This window comes from Excalfactoria chinensis, chromosome 1, assembly GCF_039878825.1.
Source record: "Excalfactoria chinensis isolate bCotChi1 chromosome 1, bCotChi1.hap2, whole genome shotgun sequence".
NCBI lineage: Eukaryota > Metazoa > Chordata > Aves > Galliformes > Phasianidae > Excalfactoria > Excalfactoria chinensis.
The window spans coordinates 111294590-111309180 of record NC_092825.1 but is presented as its reverse complement, the minus strand read 5'-3'; the positions used below and the strand labels follow the sequence as shown (position 1 = coordinate 111309180).

Below are 14591 nucleotides of genomic sequence, written 5' to 3'. Positions count from 1 at the left end.
GTTAGACCCTGCAGGTTTGCTGATTGGGAATGTCGATGGATGTCACCTGATGTGCTCATTTGAAAGTCACAATTAAGTCACAGAAATTAAAGATAATAATGGTGGCAACTACTTTCCACTCTAAAAGTTTTCTCAGGAAACTAAGAAGGCATAACCATGGCTGTGTCAATATAGCTGGCTGTATACATGCATATTGCAGTGTGAGGGAGCATTTTCTGGCTTAGTTGAAATAAGTGCTGAAGAAATTACTGCTAGAACTGGAAAAAAATTACTTTCTGTAATGAGATAAGGGTGTTCACATTGCTTTCCTTCGAGCAATCAAAGGATTGCTCGAAGGAAAGCAATGCTGATTATTAAATGCAAGATGGAAAACACGTAAATAGGAAGTGATTCATTTTGCAGTCAGATAGTGATCTAAAGGCAATACACTTATTCTGACGTTGGAATCTTTCTAAATATGAGATCTTCATGGGAGCGTTTGTACGAAATGTTTCAGATAATATAAAATATACTAGAATTCATCTTTATAAAGTTATACCACAGCTGCGTTTGGCTAATGGCTTCAGTTTGAGTCACACAAATCCCGACTTCTGAAAACTAACTTAAAGCTGAGACTGATATCAGCTTAATATTCGTATTATTCAAAAATAAAATAAATAAAATATAAGTGTTTGTGTTACAGGTGACTTCTGAAGTTATTGCAGTGGAAGACATTAAAAATATTTTTCCATTATTCATCCTAGATTCACTTTGTGCCACTCAGTGAATATAAAGAAACTGATCTGTTTCTTCTAACTTGTCTTTAGCCTTTATACAAACAGATACCAGCACAGAAAGTTATTTTTAATTGGATTTACATGTATGCATTACACAACAGCTATTATTTTCTGTCTTGTCCTGCATGTATTTGTCCTAAAAACATTTAGAAATCAAACTTAGGCACAGAATTGATCTCAGAGTGTTCTTAGAAATCTGTAGATCGAAGGCACTTTAGAAAAACACTTATCTAATAATACCAAAAAAACAATTCTTTCTGACTTGGAGACTTAATTCTAGGGGCCAGTTCCACAGACACATGAGCTGATCATAAAATATGATCATTGCAGGATGCAGCCCAGGGCACGCCATTCTCTGTGAAGTGACACTCCTTGGTGTGATGTCACAATTGATGTCTTTACACCCCTGCAGCAGCAGTGGGAGTGGTGGCCCAGTCTCTTGTGGGACCCACTGGAGTAGGACCCAGAGAGAGCGTTGTGTCTATCTAGACATATTCTGTAGTGATGGAGCGGCTGAGAGCCCTTCGAGGTGAGGTCCCTCCACCTCTCCAGACACAGTGACGCTGCCGGAGCACGTGTGTGCCGCCAGTGTCTGTTTAGGATGTGCCAGCAGCACTGTCCTTGCTCTGCTGAGTGCAGCTGCCCACCATGGTTTCCCCAGCACCCCAGCAACAGGAAGGCTCTCTCTCCTGTCTCCCCGCTGACCATACATGTTCCAACGCAGCTCACCCCACGCCATGGGGCTGGAGGAGAGTTCCTCCCAAGAGCTGGCTGGATGCTCGGCCCTGGCTCCAAGCAACACCAGCAGCTCTGCTCTTTCCTTCCAGGTCTCTTTGCCTGTGTGGGCTGCATGCCCAGATGTACACGTCGCAGAGGGAGAGGCAGGGTGGCAAGCCCTGTCCCCACCTGTGCCGTGACTTTGCTGCTGCAGCGCCTGCAAGACCAGGAGGTGAGCTGGGACATCCAACCATCAGTCCTTGCCCCGGCCCAGTGCCACGGTCCCATGGGTGCCAGGCCCCAGAAGCACATTGGCACAGCAATGGGTGGCAGCGGGTGGCTCCCCGGGAACAAGGGCAAAGCAAAACATGTCTGATCCCTGTCCCCAGGGTGACCGAGCTCAGGTTTACTACGAGCTCGAGAGCGTCTTGTGGGAAGACGACGACGGCCGCCCACCATGCGGAGTGGTGAACCGGCTGCTGGCAGAGGTGTCCCAGGACCTGACAGCAGCCCAGGTGAGGGGTCACTCCCAAAGGCAAAGGGAGCCGTCTGCCCATGCTGGTGTTCTGCTGGCGGATAGTGGTGGCTTTGCCCTCCCAAGGGAAGGTCTCAGGCAGCCTCCTGTGCTGTGTGTCACCAGTGACTCTTTTTCAGGGAGTGACAGACAGCGTGAGGACGGCTGCCAGTAACGTCCTGGTGGCTCTGGCCCGGATGCACTTCAGTCTGGTGATGGCCGAGCTCCAGGGACACCTGAAGGCAACAGGGGAGATGTCCAAGGAGTTTGTGTTCATCACCCTGAGCAAACTGTTCAGTAGCTATGGTAGAGTGCCCTCAGCCTCCTGACATCAATGATAACTGGGGAAAGGGGTCATTCCCCTCTACATGTAATCTGTGTTGAGCTGGGAGATGCAGTGCTGCAGCTGCTTCTCCCTCACTGCTGAGGCTCTGACCCTGGATCTCTCCTTCCTCTCTGCAGCTACACAGTGCATCCCCTTCATGCGGCTGACGCTGGCTGGCCTGCGCAGTGTGGTGGACCAGGTGAAGAGCGGCCGGACCCTGTCCATCGTTTGTACTGGTGAGTGCCAGCAGCAGAGCAGGGGGGCTCGGGACAGCTGTTGCATCTCACCCTGCTGCAGTGTCTCAGGGACTCCCCTTTATCTTATGTTTTATTATTATTATTATTATTACTATTATTTTATTTTATTATTAAATTTATTTTTAATTAATTACACATTTTTTGTTTGTTTGTTTTATTTTGTTTTTCCAGTTGTGAAACAATGGTCAGAAGGAGTCAAGGTTCACTTGTCCTCTGGAAAGCAATGCCCTTGGCCTGCCATGGAGAAAGAGCAGATCTGTGAGAATCTTTACCAGCTCTTCTGCTCTGTGCTGAGGAACTGGCAGGTCTGCAAGGAGGAAAAGGTGAGCTCTGCTGCATTCCCAGCCCGGGATGGCAATGTGGACATCTATGTTGGCAGCTCTGTCTGTCCCCAGCAGGCTGAGAGCAGAGGGGTGATGAGAGGGAGTGGGCTGGCTCTGCAAAGGGCCCTGAAGTGGCTCTGTGTTTGGGGCTGGATCTCCCTGCCAGGGAGCAGCTGCATGTCACAGCATTGTGGCAGGGAGAGCTGGGGATGAAGGGTGTGGGAAAAACCTGCGTGCCCTCCAGAGCGAGCCCATCTCTTGCTGGGTACAGGGATATGGGGAAGGGGAAGGGTAAAAGAAAGCCCTCTCTGTAGGAAGGGCAGACCTTCAGTCTTTGATGCTGGGCCTCTGCCATCCCTTTCCAGGACAAACAGGCCGTCCTCGGGGCTGTGGTTGCCATGATGGCTGTCCTCCTGCAAGAGGAGCTGCACCAAGAGCATGTCTGGGAGCAGCTCCTCTGGCTTGTGCACCAGTATCAGGAGGTCCAAGACACCTGCAGGGCGACCAAGGTGAGATGTTGTGCAGGGCTCTGCGTGGACGTGGGGCCAATTCCAAGAGGGGACAGTGGGATGGAGGGAAGAGGTGGGAGCCCTGGGAGAAAGAAAGAAGGAATAAGTGTACAAGGGAGGTCTGAGGCTTCCTCAGCTCTTCAGTCAAGGAAGGAACAACCTGGACAGAGTCAGGAGAGAGCCAGGAGTCACTGGGGCCCATCTCCTGGGGTTGGGAGGCTTCACCACCATCCCTGTTGGGCTCCAAGTGCCTGAGGAGCTCTGTGCTAACAGCCAGGGGGACCACGTTCAGTTGCATCTGATGGGAGAGAAGAAGGCTGCTGGGTGGGAAATGCCTGCAAAGGATGCCCGAACAGACTAGGTTGAGAGCAGAGAGACTCTCTTGGTGCTGCAGGGAGTGGGGTACAAACCAGAACACCTGTGCAGGATCTTCTCCCAGCAGACAAACTATTGGTAATCAGTTTCTCTGCTCCCAAGTGGCTAGATGTGGCTTCAGCCCTTTCTTCCCCTCCTGATCTCTTTTGCAGAGCCTCAGTATCTTCCTGGAGGCCTTAAAGGGCATTGAGACAGTCATCCCCAAGGACAAGTTTCTGGCCATCACCAGTGCCACCTTCTACCAGGTAAGGGGAGCCTATCCTTGCACCCACAGCAGTTTCCCTCTTGGCCAAGTCTCAGGAGGACTGTGGATCTCTGAGCCTCTGATGGCTGCTCAGCCTTAGCTCCTGCATTCCCATGACTGCTCCAGAGCTGTGTGTGTGCCCCTGGGGATGTTGTGGGGCAGGCTGAGTTTTGTCTGCACATCCTCTTCCCGAAAGTGCCGAGGGAGATGCGAGCTGGCAGCACAGTTTCTTTTCCATCCTCAATGCTGATGCAATTTTCTAAAACGAACCTTGTTCCCGCAGCTCTCTGACAACACCAAGCAGCGCAACAAGGCTGACAGAGAAGAGCTGACCCACTGCATCCTGCTTCAGGGTAAGGAGAGCAGCTTTGGTAATGCTTGGTGATGCCCTGTCCAAGAACTCTCTTGCAAACCTCCAGAATGGGTGCAAGCTTCTTGCTAACACTGAGCGGGATTTTCTCCCTGTAGCCCAAATCTGCGCAGAGGAAACAATCCTGTTTCTACAGTCACAGCTGGGTGATGAGAGGAAGGCCAGTTGTGTGGCAGCCCTGGGTCTGCTTGGTGCTCTGGCTCGCTCTGATGGTCAGTACCACAGGTCAGGACTTCCAGAGATCCCTTTTGCCATCTGGGTTGTGCCTCCACGCATGCTTCTGTGCATTTATTGCAGAGCCTGTGATGACAGAGAAGCTGCCCCAGGTTGTGGAGTCTGTGCAGTGTCTGTGCAGGGACCCCAGGACCCAGGTGAGCTGATTCAGGAAAGGAAAGAGCTGTTGGGTGGTAGAGAGAGCCTTTGCCTTGGGGCAGAGGCTGGTGAGGCTGTAGTAGAAGGACTCAGACCCAGAGAAGTATTCCCCCTCTCCTTTGTGTCCTCTGAGAGCCCAATGGCAAGAAGCGATGCTGCTGCCAACATGGGCAGGGCTGGGGTGTCAAGAAAGGTGCTGTGGCATTGACCACGTGGTCTCAATGGCTCTTGTGGGGAGACCAAGCAGAGTGGAGTGGGCAGGTCCCTGTACCATGCACAGGAAGTGCACAGTCTGGTGCTAAGGCCTGGCCTTCACCTCAGGGGCAAAGGCTTCTCCTCTGCTCTGTGCGTGTCTAAAAAGGGAAAAAAAATATCAAACCCACCATTGATCCCTGGCAGGTGAGGAGGGCCATTCTGCATTTCATCAAGGATGTGCTCAGCGTTAATGCCTGGAGCTGCTCAGCCTGGGATGTGGTGGGGCACATCTTCAGTGAGTTCAGCCGCACCACAGAAAGAAGGGTAAGGAGAGTGGGCAGCATCTTCCTTTGGAAGACCCGTGCTGCTCAGAGGATGGCACAGAAACACCAGTGGGGCCACACCTGAGCCTATGAGAGGCTCCTGAGAACTGAGAGTAACCAGTGTTCCAACAACTCTGTCATGCAGGCAGCTGGAAACCTTTCTGCCCAGGAAGCCCAGGAAGAAGGAGAACTCCAAGAGCTGTGTATGGACATCCTGGAGTCACTGGATGTCTCTGTGAGAGGGGTGACCAAAGTAAGTCACAGTCTGCACTTCTGCCACTCCTTGCCTTTGCACCACATGTTCCTTGCCCCTTCCAACACCCCAGGTCTGTCCTCCAACGTGCTCTGAAGCACACAAGGCTCAGGGAAATTCACAGAGTCCTCTTCATCTCTGAGCAGAGGCAGGAAAGCTGACATGCTCAACTGCCTCGTTTCTTACAGCTCCTGTGGCCGCGGCTGCTGCTGTACGTGGTGCCAGCCCAGTACACCGGCATGCTGATCCCCGTCTCCCGCTGTGTCCGAGCCCTGGCTGAGAGAGGGGACCTGACGGTACAGGAGATAGAAGAGCTGGATCCCCACTTTGTCACCTCCATGTTTCAAGGTAGGAGCAGAAACTCCTCCAGTGAGCTCTGCTGACTGGTGTTAGCACTCAGAAGGGACAGCAGAGGTGCAAGAGGTGGAGCGCAGCATGTCTTGGAGTCTCACTCAGCACTTCTTTCTCCCCACAGGCCCACTGCTGACTCCCCAGACACTGCTGGCACGCCTTTTGGTGAGTAGATGCTTCAGAGGCTGATGCCATGAGCCCTGAGGAGGAAGCAGCATGGCTGAGCATGCCAGCACCTGTCTCACCCCTGGGGATGCTGTTCTCTTCACGGGCTTGCAGTGCCATGGGCAAAGCTGCTAGCTGCTCCTTGTCCACCAGGGCAGAGTCAAGCTGCTTCCCTCTTGGGAGAAGCTGCTGTCCTTGCTGCAGAAGTGACCCTCCTTCCCCTTGATCTCATACAGGTGGTGGCAGGGAGTCCTTTTGCAGGCAGTGAACTCCAAGCCGCTGCCTTGCTGCTCATGCAAAACCTCCACAGCAGGATCCACAGAGCTGTGGGGGCCACATGGGCTGCTGAGATCCCCCTGCTGCTGCAGTGCCTTGAAGGTAAAGTGCTGGCAGGGAGAGGAGGAGTGGAGGCAGGGAAAGGGGGGAGAGTGAAAATGCAGCTCTGCTGTGTCGCAGAGGGGAAGCATTGCCTGCAGCCCAGTGCTTGCTCTGCCGTTGTTCCCATTCCAGGGAGACAGCATTGAGGCCTGGGGATTTTTGCCCCTTGGGATCTGCCTGTTCCAGGTCATGGATGGGCCCTTCATGTCTCCCCAAACAGCAGTCTTGGAGCAGTTCCGTGCTCCTGCTGAGACAGTGTCCGTGGGGAGGGACAGGTCATTGTTGAGGGGGTGCAGGACACAGCTTGGCAGTGCTGAGTGCCCAAGGCCAAGCATGGTTTGCAGCAGCTCTTTCATGACTTGATCCCAAGCATGTGTCTTTTGCTTCCTGTTGCTGTGCAGGGAAAGATGAGAGCTTCCCAGACTCTGCAGAGTGGGAGCACCGTCTCCTAAAGGTACAGCATTGCTGGAAAGTATTGCTTGCCGGCACCAAAGAGCCCTGCTCCCATATGAGCCAGGGAGGGAATGCTGGGGGAGCTGGGAGAGGGGCTGTTCTTCCAGTCACCTGTACTCAGAAGGCTGTGGTGACTTAGGAATGTGGGAAGAAGCAAAGAGCAAGGGATCATTGGCTTCTCCTGTTCTCCAACAGCTCCTGAGGACATCATTGGAGACCATGGAGGATGAGGCCTGGGCCGAGGCCCTGAGCTGTGAGCTGAGCCGGTGGCTGAGCAGCTCTCCCAGCAGCTCTGAAGAAAAGGTGGGTTCACCCAGCTCTACCCAGCGGGGCAGCTGCAGGTACCCAACTGGGGCTGGGGCTGGTGCTGGTGCTCTGCCCACGCAGGCTGTTCACACTGCTTCCCCGGCCTGTGTCCCCCAGAGAGCCTTTCCCTGCAAAATCCTCAGGGCTGGTTAAAGCTCGGCCCTGCAGCTGCTCTCAGCATCTCCCAGGGACCGTGGGTCCTTCCCACCTGGCCCTCTCCCAGTAGGTCAGGCTGCTGACACATCTCAGCTTCTTCCCTCCCATCCCTTCTCTTCCCTTCCCATGCAGTCTTTCCTGTACAAGGCACTGGGGGCAGTACTGGGAGCCTGTAAGGAAGTCCTCCATGTCCAAGAGAAGCTGCTCCAACACCTGGAGGAAGCAAACATGGAGAAGCCATCTGAAGTCCAGGTGAGCTCTCCTTCCAACCAGCTGCCAGCAACTCTGCTCTGTCCCTGGGGAAGAGGGCTTCTTCTGGCCCTGCTCCAGGCCTTTCAATCTCCTCACTGCTGCCTCTTCCTTCAGGTGAAGACCAGCCTGGACACTGTGGCTGGCTGTGCCAGCTGGTTCAGGCCTGCACCAAACACCCCTTGTTCTTTCATGCAGGGAATGATCTCTCTTCTCAGCTATGCCACTGAGAGCAACTTCCACACAGTCCTGGACACACTCACCATGTTTGCATCCAGGCTGTGCAAAGGCAAGAATGAGAAGACTTCCATACTGAAGGAGGTAAAGCATTATGCTTTTCCATCTTGGCTCACTTCTGTCTTATTTTCAAGGCAGCTCCTGCCTTTGAAGCCCAAGTGCACCAGGGGCTGTAGAGCGAGTGTCTCAAGGCATTTCTCCCCATGCAGATGGAGCTGGGCAGCACGAGAGCTCATGCCACACGCAGTGCTCTCATCCTCGCCCATGGCAGCTTAGCACTGCGAGCTTCCAAGGAACAACTGCTAGTCCACCTGGAGGGAGACATCGTGGGCAACATCCTGCTTCTCTACAGTTGCAGCTGCCAGGTGAGAGCTCAAAGCACATCAGGGTGTCAGAGCCTCCATCTGCAGCCCCTCCATGTGGTGGGCAGGGGGTGGGGTGCTGAAATGGGTCTTCTCTTTCCAAAGGTCCCTCAGGGAATGGTCTGTGTCCAGATGAAGATCCAATCCTTCCCTTAGTGTTGCCCCCACATGTTCCCCTTGTAGCCCTCGGCCCTTCCTGCACTTCAAAGGATGTTTTTCTCTCTTGGGCCTCAGGACTTGCAGAACAAGCTCGCGCTGGTGCAGAGCATCACCGACTTCAGCTCTGCCTTCCATGCTGTGGGTGACTCTGCCTGCTTTAACCCCTCCTTGAAGGGCAAGCTGATGGAGATCCTGATGGTGAGTGCCTAGAGCCAAGGCTGTCTACAGCAGAGTGTAGGCATACAGGTCTCCCTCAGCCAGATGGCTCCAGCTGGTGGGGACCTTGGGTGCTGGCAGGCAGAGGCTGGGCAGCAGTCTAGGGCCACCGGCTGTGGAGCTGTTGCATCCTGCATTGCTTTGGTAGGAAATGTGGGAGTGATGGGGTTGGTGTGTGGCAGTTGTGTCTGCCTCTGGGCTGGACAGAAGAGCTCTCGTGTGCCCCTTGCCCACTTTGACAATGTCTCTCTGGTACTTGCAGGACTTTCTGAAGGAGTATTACTTGGGCAGCCCTGTCTCGCCAGTGCCCCTCAAGGTGGTTCTGGCCCTGGAGCAGTTGAGGTAAGGGTAACCTCTGGGGTTACAAGGCAGGGAGGACCGGCATCTACAGGAGAGTTGGCTGTGCTGTCGTGCCCAGCAAAGATGAGGTTCTGGGCAGGGAAAAAGGCCCTGGTGCTCCTGTCTCCTGGCAGGGAAGAGAAGGGAGACCTGGAGTCTCCTCCCCCTCAGAGTGGAAAGTGGTTCACTGCTGCCAGGGAGAAGGCTGGTGCTGCTGAAACTAAAGACAGAGCTCAGCAGCACCGCCTGGGAGTGTTGGCTTTGCAGCTGTCCATTAGGAGAAACTCAGATGTCGTCTGAACCAGCCTGGAAAGCACTGGTAAAGGCCCTTTCTGCTTTCTCTTCCTTTTTTCCTCCTGTCAGCAAGCTGAAGCCCTATTTAGGAAGCAAGGACATGTTTGAAATGCTGGTTCTGTGCTGCAAGAACATTGTGACCCACCCTTCAGCAGAGATGATGCGGAAGATCAGGAAGTCACAGCAAGCAGCTCAGTACCTGCAGGTAACCTGCCATAATTTTCCCAGTCACCTTTCAGTCAGAGCCCTTCCTCAGCACACACAACCCATGCTCTGGCAGCAGCCGTGATGCCACACTTCAGTCCTTTCTTCTGCTTTCAGCTTCAGCAAACATCGTTGAAAGCTCTGAGCCGGCTCATGGTAGTTCTGCTGGAGACAGAGCCCAGCCGTGGCTTCTTCCAGAACATAGTCCATGTGAGTATGTGTGGGGCAAGGGAGAAAGCGTGATACCTGTTGATAGTAGGGACAGAGATCTGGGGACTGAGAAGACTACGAGAGGAGAGAAATCTCCTGCTGACGTGCCAGCTCACTGCGAGCTCAGAAATGGCAGAGAAATGGGCCCTGTAGGGTGAAAGACAGGAACCAGCCCCTGACAGGCCACAGCCAAGGAAAAGCTGTTAGGAGGCGGGAGTGTCTGCAGAGAGTGGGGGCAGCAGTGCTGGTGCTCAGTGAGGGGGGTGTGTGGAAACACAGGGTAGGTTCTGAGGGAAAGTGCTGGGAAAGGAGTGACAGAGGTGGGAAAGGGAAAGGGAAAGGGAGAGGGAGAGGGAGAGGGAGAGGGAGAGGGAGAGGGAGAGGGAGAGGGAGAGGGAGAGGGAAAGGGAAAAGATGTCCACAGTAAGACAGATGCTCTGCTCCAGATCCTGCAGATAGCAATGACTTCAGGCAACATGTGGGAGCGCAAGAGGGCCCTGCAGACCTGCTCCCAGCTGCTGGCTGCTTGTGAAAATCTTCAAGTGAGTAGAGAGCCCCACCTCATGTCCCTGGCTCCCTCCCAGCTCAGCACCCCTGAGCTGGAAGGTAAGCTCTGCCCAGCTGTGCATGCTACGCCACCCACTGCATGGGGAAGGCACAGGCAGGAGAAGCAAGGGAGAGCTGGGGCTGCCTACAGCTTGTTTCCTGCCTCTCACCCATGCAGAGGGGAGATGCCTGCAAGCACTTTGGCTCCTTGGTGGGATTGCTGGCCCCTCTGATGTGTGACCCCATGCCCACAACCCGCCAGCTGGCTATCACCTGTCTGAGCTCCCTTCTCCGCATCCAAGGTAAGTAGAGTGGCCATGTACCATCCCTCTGCTCTCCTCTGCAGCACCACTGGAGCCCATGGGCTGGGCCTACTTTACAGAAGGGAGAGGCACCGTGTGCAGCTGCCTTCTCCCCACTCTGTCCTCTGTCTCTCCCCCGTGGAAAGTGGTTCCTTTTCCAGAAGCGTGACTTCCCTTTTCTCCCCATGCCCTTCAGCCAAGGTGACCAATAGAGTCATCCAGACAGGAGACATTGGGAGCCTGTGTGAAGGGCTGAATGACTGCAGCACCACCTCTCAGCTCCAGACCTCGTCCAAAATCGCAAGGGTAAGTAGACCCAAAATGGGGTAGTGGGATCTCTGTGTGTAGGCTTCTGCACAACCTTCTGCTCCCCCCAGCCTCTCATACCACTTCCAGAAGGAGCTGCCACCCTGAGATCACTTTTCTCAGCAAGTAGCAGGAGGCTCTGAGCTATGTCTGGCCTTCAGGTGCCCAGCGCAAGGAGCTGATTCCATGACGTGTGTGCGTGCATGTGTGTGTATGTGAGACTGTGGCTGCTGGGAGATAGGCTTTGCATGTAAGCAGACACAATTGCTGCAGAAGCTGAGAGAAGGCTCAACTGCCTTCTGTGTGAACAGCAGGGTATGGATAGTGATGTGATGGCCACTTGAATGACCGGCAAGCCGCTGAACTAAGAATGCCCTCAAGACTGCTTTATGTTTTGAAGAGTTGCTGCAGATCAGTGATGGGATCTCTCCTTCTTCTCATTTCTCTGCAGATCGTGTGCAGAAACTTTCCCCTGGACCACACCACAGACTTCATGATGGCCATCAAGGACACCTTCCAGAAGGCCAGAGGAATGCGTGTGCGTGCTGCTGGGAAGTGGATGATCACCTTTCTGCAGATGAATGGAAAGAACATCCGGCGGGATGTAAGAGACTTTTTCTGGCTTTGCACTATGCCTTGTGCCATTTGCCTCTTGTGCTAAAGAAGCACACCCTGGATAGGGTGACTGGTGTGAAATTTAAGCTTAGGCTTTGACATCATGTCAAGGGAGCAGGCCCTGCTCATGTGCTGAATGTCCATGTTTAGGCCCTGCAGAGTCAAGGATGCAGCAAGTCATTCTTTCTCCCCTTCTTCTTTCAGGTGCCACAGATTCTCTACATCCTGCACTGCTGCATGTTCTCCATGCAGCAGAGCGCGTTCATGCCCTTCCTGTGCCAGGCAGTGGTCATCCTCACCCGCTTTCACACAGAGATCACGATTGACAATTTCTTCCGGCTGCTCGAGCCCACAGACAGGTACTGGCACTCCTGCCTTTGCTGTTGCTACAGTCCAAGTTGTAGCTTGCCTCTGTCAGAGGGATCCCAAGACAAAGCAGCTTTTCTTTGATCCTCTCAAAGTCTGTTTGAGGTGAAAATTACTCAGTCGTAACTTGAGATTTTCCTTTTTCTAGCAAGACATGGAGGAGAAAAAGAGAGCTTTATCTTCGAGAGTGGAAACGGTAGAAGAATGAAAAGGAAAGCCGAGTTAAAAAATCTGTATTATCTATCAAACATTTTTAAATACTTAAATGGTTGAGAAGTGAAAAGAGTATTTTTTTTTTACCAAGTCTTCATTTGAATAACTACTGAAGACCATCTCCATACCATTTACACCATGCACTGGTCTGCAAGGGGAGTGAACTTCCAGCAGCAGAGCTTGTGTCTGCACAGACGTGGGCATTTGTACAGGACGCCAAAACCCCTGCTGTGGACATGTTGTGTCTCCTGCAGAATATCTTCCAAACACATGGCTGAATGACTGCAGCACCACCTCTCAGCTCCAGAGCTCGTCCAAAATTGCAAGAGTAAGTGGACCCAAAAAGGGGTGATGCGATCTCAATGTGTAGGCTTCTGCACATCCCTATGCTTCCCCCAGCCTCTCACACCACTTCCAGAAGGAGCTGTCACCCTGAGATCACTTTTCTCAGCAAGTAGCAGGAGGCTCTGAGCTATGTCTGGCCTTCAGGTGCCCAGCGCAAGGAGCTGATTCCATGACATGAATGTGCGTGTGTGTGCGTGTGGCTGTGCATGTGAGTGTGTGCACATGTATGACCGTGGCTGCTGGGGGTAGACTTTGCATATAAGCAAACACCATGCGTGGAAAAGCTGAGAGAAGGCTCAACCACTGCAGGTATGAATAGCAGGGTAAGGACAGCAGGAGCGTTGTGATGGCCACTTGAATGACCGGCAAGCTGCTGAACTGAGAATGCTCTCAAGACCGCTTTATGTTTTGAAGAGCTGCTGCAGATCAGTGATGGGATCTCTCCTGCTTCTCATCTCTCCGCAGATCGTGTGCAGAAACTTCCCACTGGACCACACCATAGACTTCTTGATGGCCATCAAGGACACCTTCCAGAAGGCCAAAGGAACGCGTGTGCGTGCTGCTGGGAAGTGGCTGATCACCTTTCTGCAGCTGAATGTAAAGGACATCCATCGAGAGGTAAGTGACTTTCTTCCATGTGCCTTGGACTCTTTCTGGCTGTTGCATTACGCTTTGTGCTGTTTACCTCTTGTGCTAAAGAAGCACAGCCTGAGTGCAGGGCCAGGGTTTGGACAGGGTGGCTGGCCTGAAATGTAGGCTTAGGCCTTGGCAGCATGTCAAGGGAACAGGCACTGCTCATGTGCTGAATGTCCATGGTTAGGTCAAGGATGCAGCAAGTCATTCTTTCTCGCCTTCTTCTTTCAGACGCTGCTGATCCTCTACATTCTGCGCAGCTGCACGTTGTCCTTGCAGCAGAGCACGTTCATGCCCTTCATATTCCAGGCGGTGGTCATCCTCACCCGCTGTAATGCAGAGGCCACAGTTGGCAGCTTCTCCCGGCTGCCTGAGTCGACGGACAGGTATTGTCACTCCTGCCCTTGCTGTTGCTGCGCTCTCAGTTGTAGCTTGCCTCTGTCAGAGGGATCCAGGGAAGCAGCAGCTTTTCTTTTTCTTCTCAAAGTCTGTTTGAGGTGAAGTTTACTCAGTCACAACTTGAGACTCTCTATTTTTCCAGTGAGACATGGAGGAGAATAAGAAGTTTTTGTCTTCAACGGTGGAGCCGGTAGAAGGGAAGAGAAGGGAAGAGAAGGGAAGAGAAGGGAAGAGAAGAGAAGAGAAGAGAAGAGAAGAGAAGAGAAGAGAAGAGAAGAGAAGAGAAGAGAAGAGAAGAGAAGAGAAGAGAAGAGAAGAGAAGAGAAGAGAAGAGAAGAGAAGAGAAGAGAAGAGAAGAGAAGAGAAGAGAAGAAGAGCAAATGGGAAGGGAAGAGCAAATGGGAAGGGAAGAGCAAATGGGATGGGAAGAGCAAATGGGAAGGGAAGGAAAGAGGAGAACAGAACGGGAGAGAAGGGAAGGGAAGGGAAGGGAAGGGAAGGGAAGGGAAGGGAAGGGAAGGGAAGGGAAGGGAAGGGAAGGGAAGGGAAGGGAAGGGAAGGGAAGGGAAGGGAATGGAAGGGAAGGGAAGGGAAGGGAAGGGAAGGGAAGGGAAGGGAAGGGAAGGGAAGGGAAGGGAAGGGAAGGGAAGGGAAGAGGAGAACAGAACGGGAGAGAAGGGAGAGGAGGAAAGGGGGGAAGGAGGGGAGAGGGAGGGGTGAGGTAGGGGAGAGGGGAAAAAGAGAAGGTAAAAAAGAGAAGAGGGGAGGAGAGGAGGGGAAAGGAGGAAGGGGAAGGCGAGAGAGAAAGAAAAAGGGAACGGAAAAGGTAAATGTAAAAGGGGAAGAGAGGTGTGGAGGGGAGACAAGAGGAGTGGAAAGGGAGGGGGGGGAGGGGATAGGGAAGGAAATTGGAATGAATAATTAAATAGTTAAATGTAAAAGGGGAGGAGTGGAGAGGAGGGGAGGGGAGAGAAGAGTAGGTGGTAGGGAGGAGACAGGGGAGGGGAGAGGAAAGGAAAATAGTATGAATAAGTAAATGTAAAAGGGGAAGGGAGGGAAAAGGGAGGGTAGAGGGATAGAAAAAGGAAGGAAAAAAGGAGATTGGGGAGGGGAGAGGAGGGAAGAGAAGGTGGGCGGAGGGGACAGGAGAGGGGAGGGGAGAGGGAAGGAAAATGGTATGAATAAGTAAATGTAAAAGGGGAGGGGAGGGAGAAGGGAGGGGAGAGGGGTAGAA

At 53.0% G+C, this 14591-nt stretch overlaps 1 protein-coding gene across 1 annotated transcript; it reads left to right on the top strand.

Moving 5' to 3' along the window:
• Nucleotides 1-1280: 1280 nt before the first annotated feature.
• LOC140255395 (maestro heat-like repeat-containing protein family member 2B) lies at nucleotides 1281-13604 on the top strand. The gene is made up of 31 exons (XM_072342951.1): nucleotides 1281-1305; nucleotides 1604-1725; nucleotides 1883-2008; nucleotides 2148-2313; nucleotides 2470-2568; nucleotides 2761-2912; nucleotides 3278-3421; nucleotides 3949-4041; nucleotides 4324-4393; nucleotides 4509-4622; nucleotides 4708-4781; nucleotides 5182-5301; nucleotides 5446-5553; nucleotides 5742-5901; nucleotides 6029-6069; nucleotides 6306-6447; nucleotides 6849-6901; nucleotides 7096-7203; nucleotides 7495-7614; nucleotides 7810-7932; nucleotides 8058-8213; nucleotides 8394-8567; nucleotides 8848-8927; nucleotides 9288-9423; nucleotides 9540-9632; nucleotides 10088-10174; nucleotides 10357-10480; nucleotides 10677-10786; nucleotides 11238-11390; nucleotides 13190-13344; nucleotides 13500-13604. Exons 1-31 carry the CDS (start codon nucleotides 1281-1283, stop codon nucleotides 13549-13551), a joined length of 3480 nt encoding a protein of 1159 aa, XP_072199052.1. The 3' UTR covers nucleotides 13552-13604.
• The last annotated feature ends 987 nt before the right edge of the window (nucleotides 13605-14591 follow it).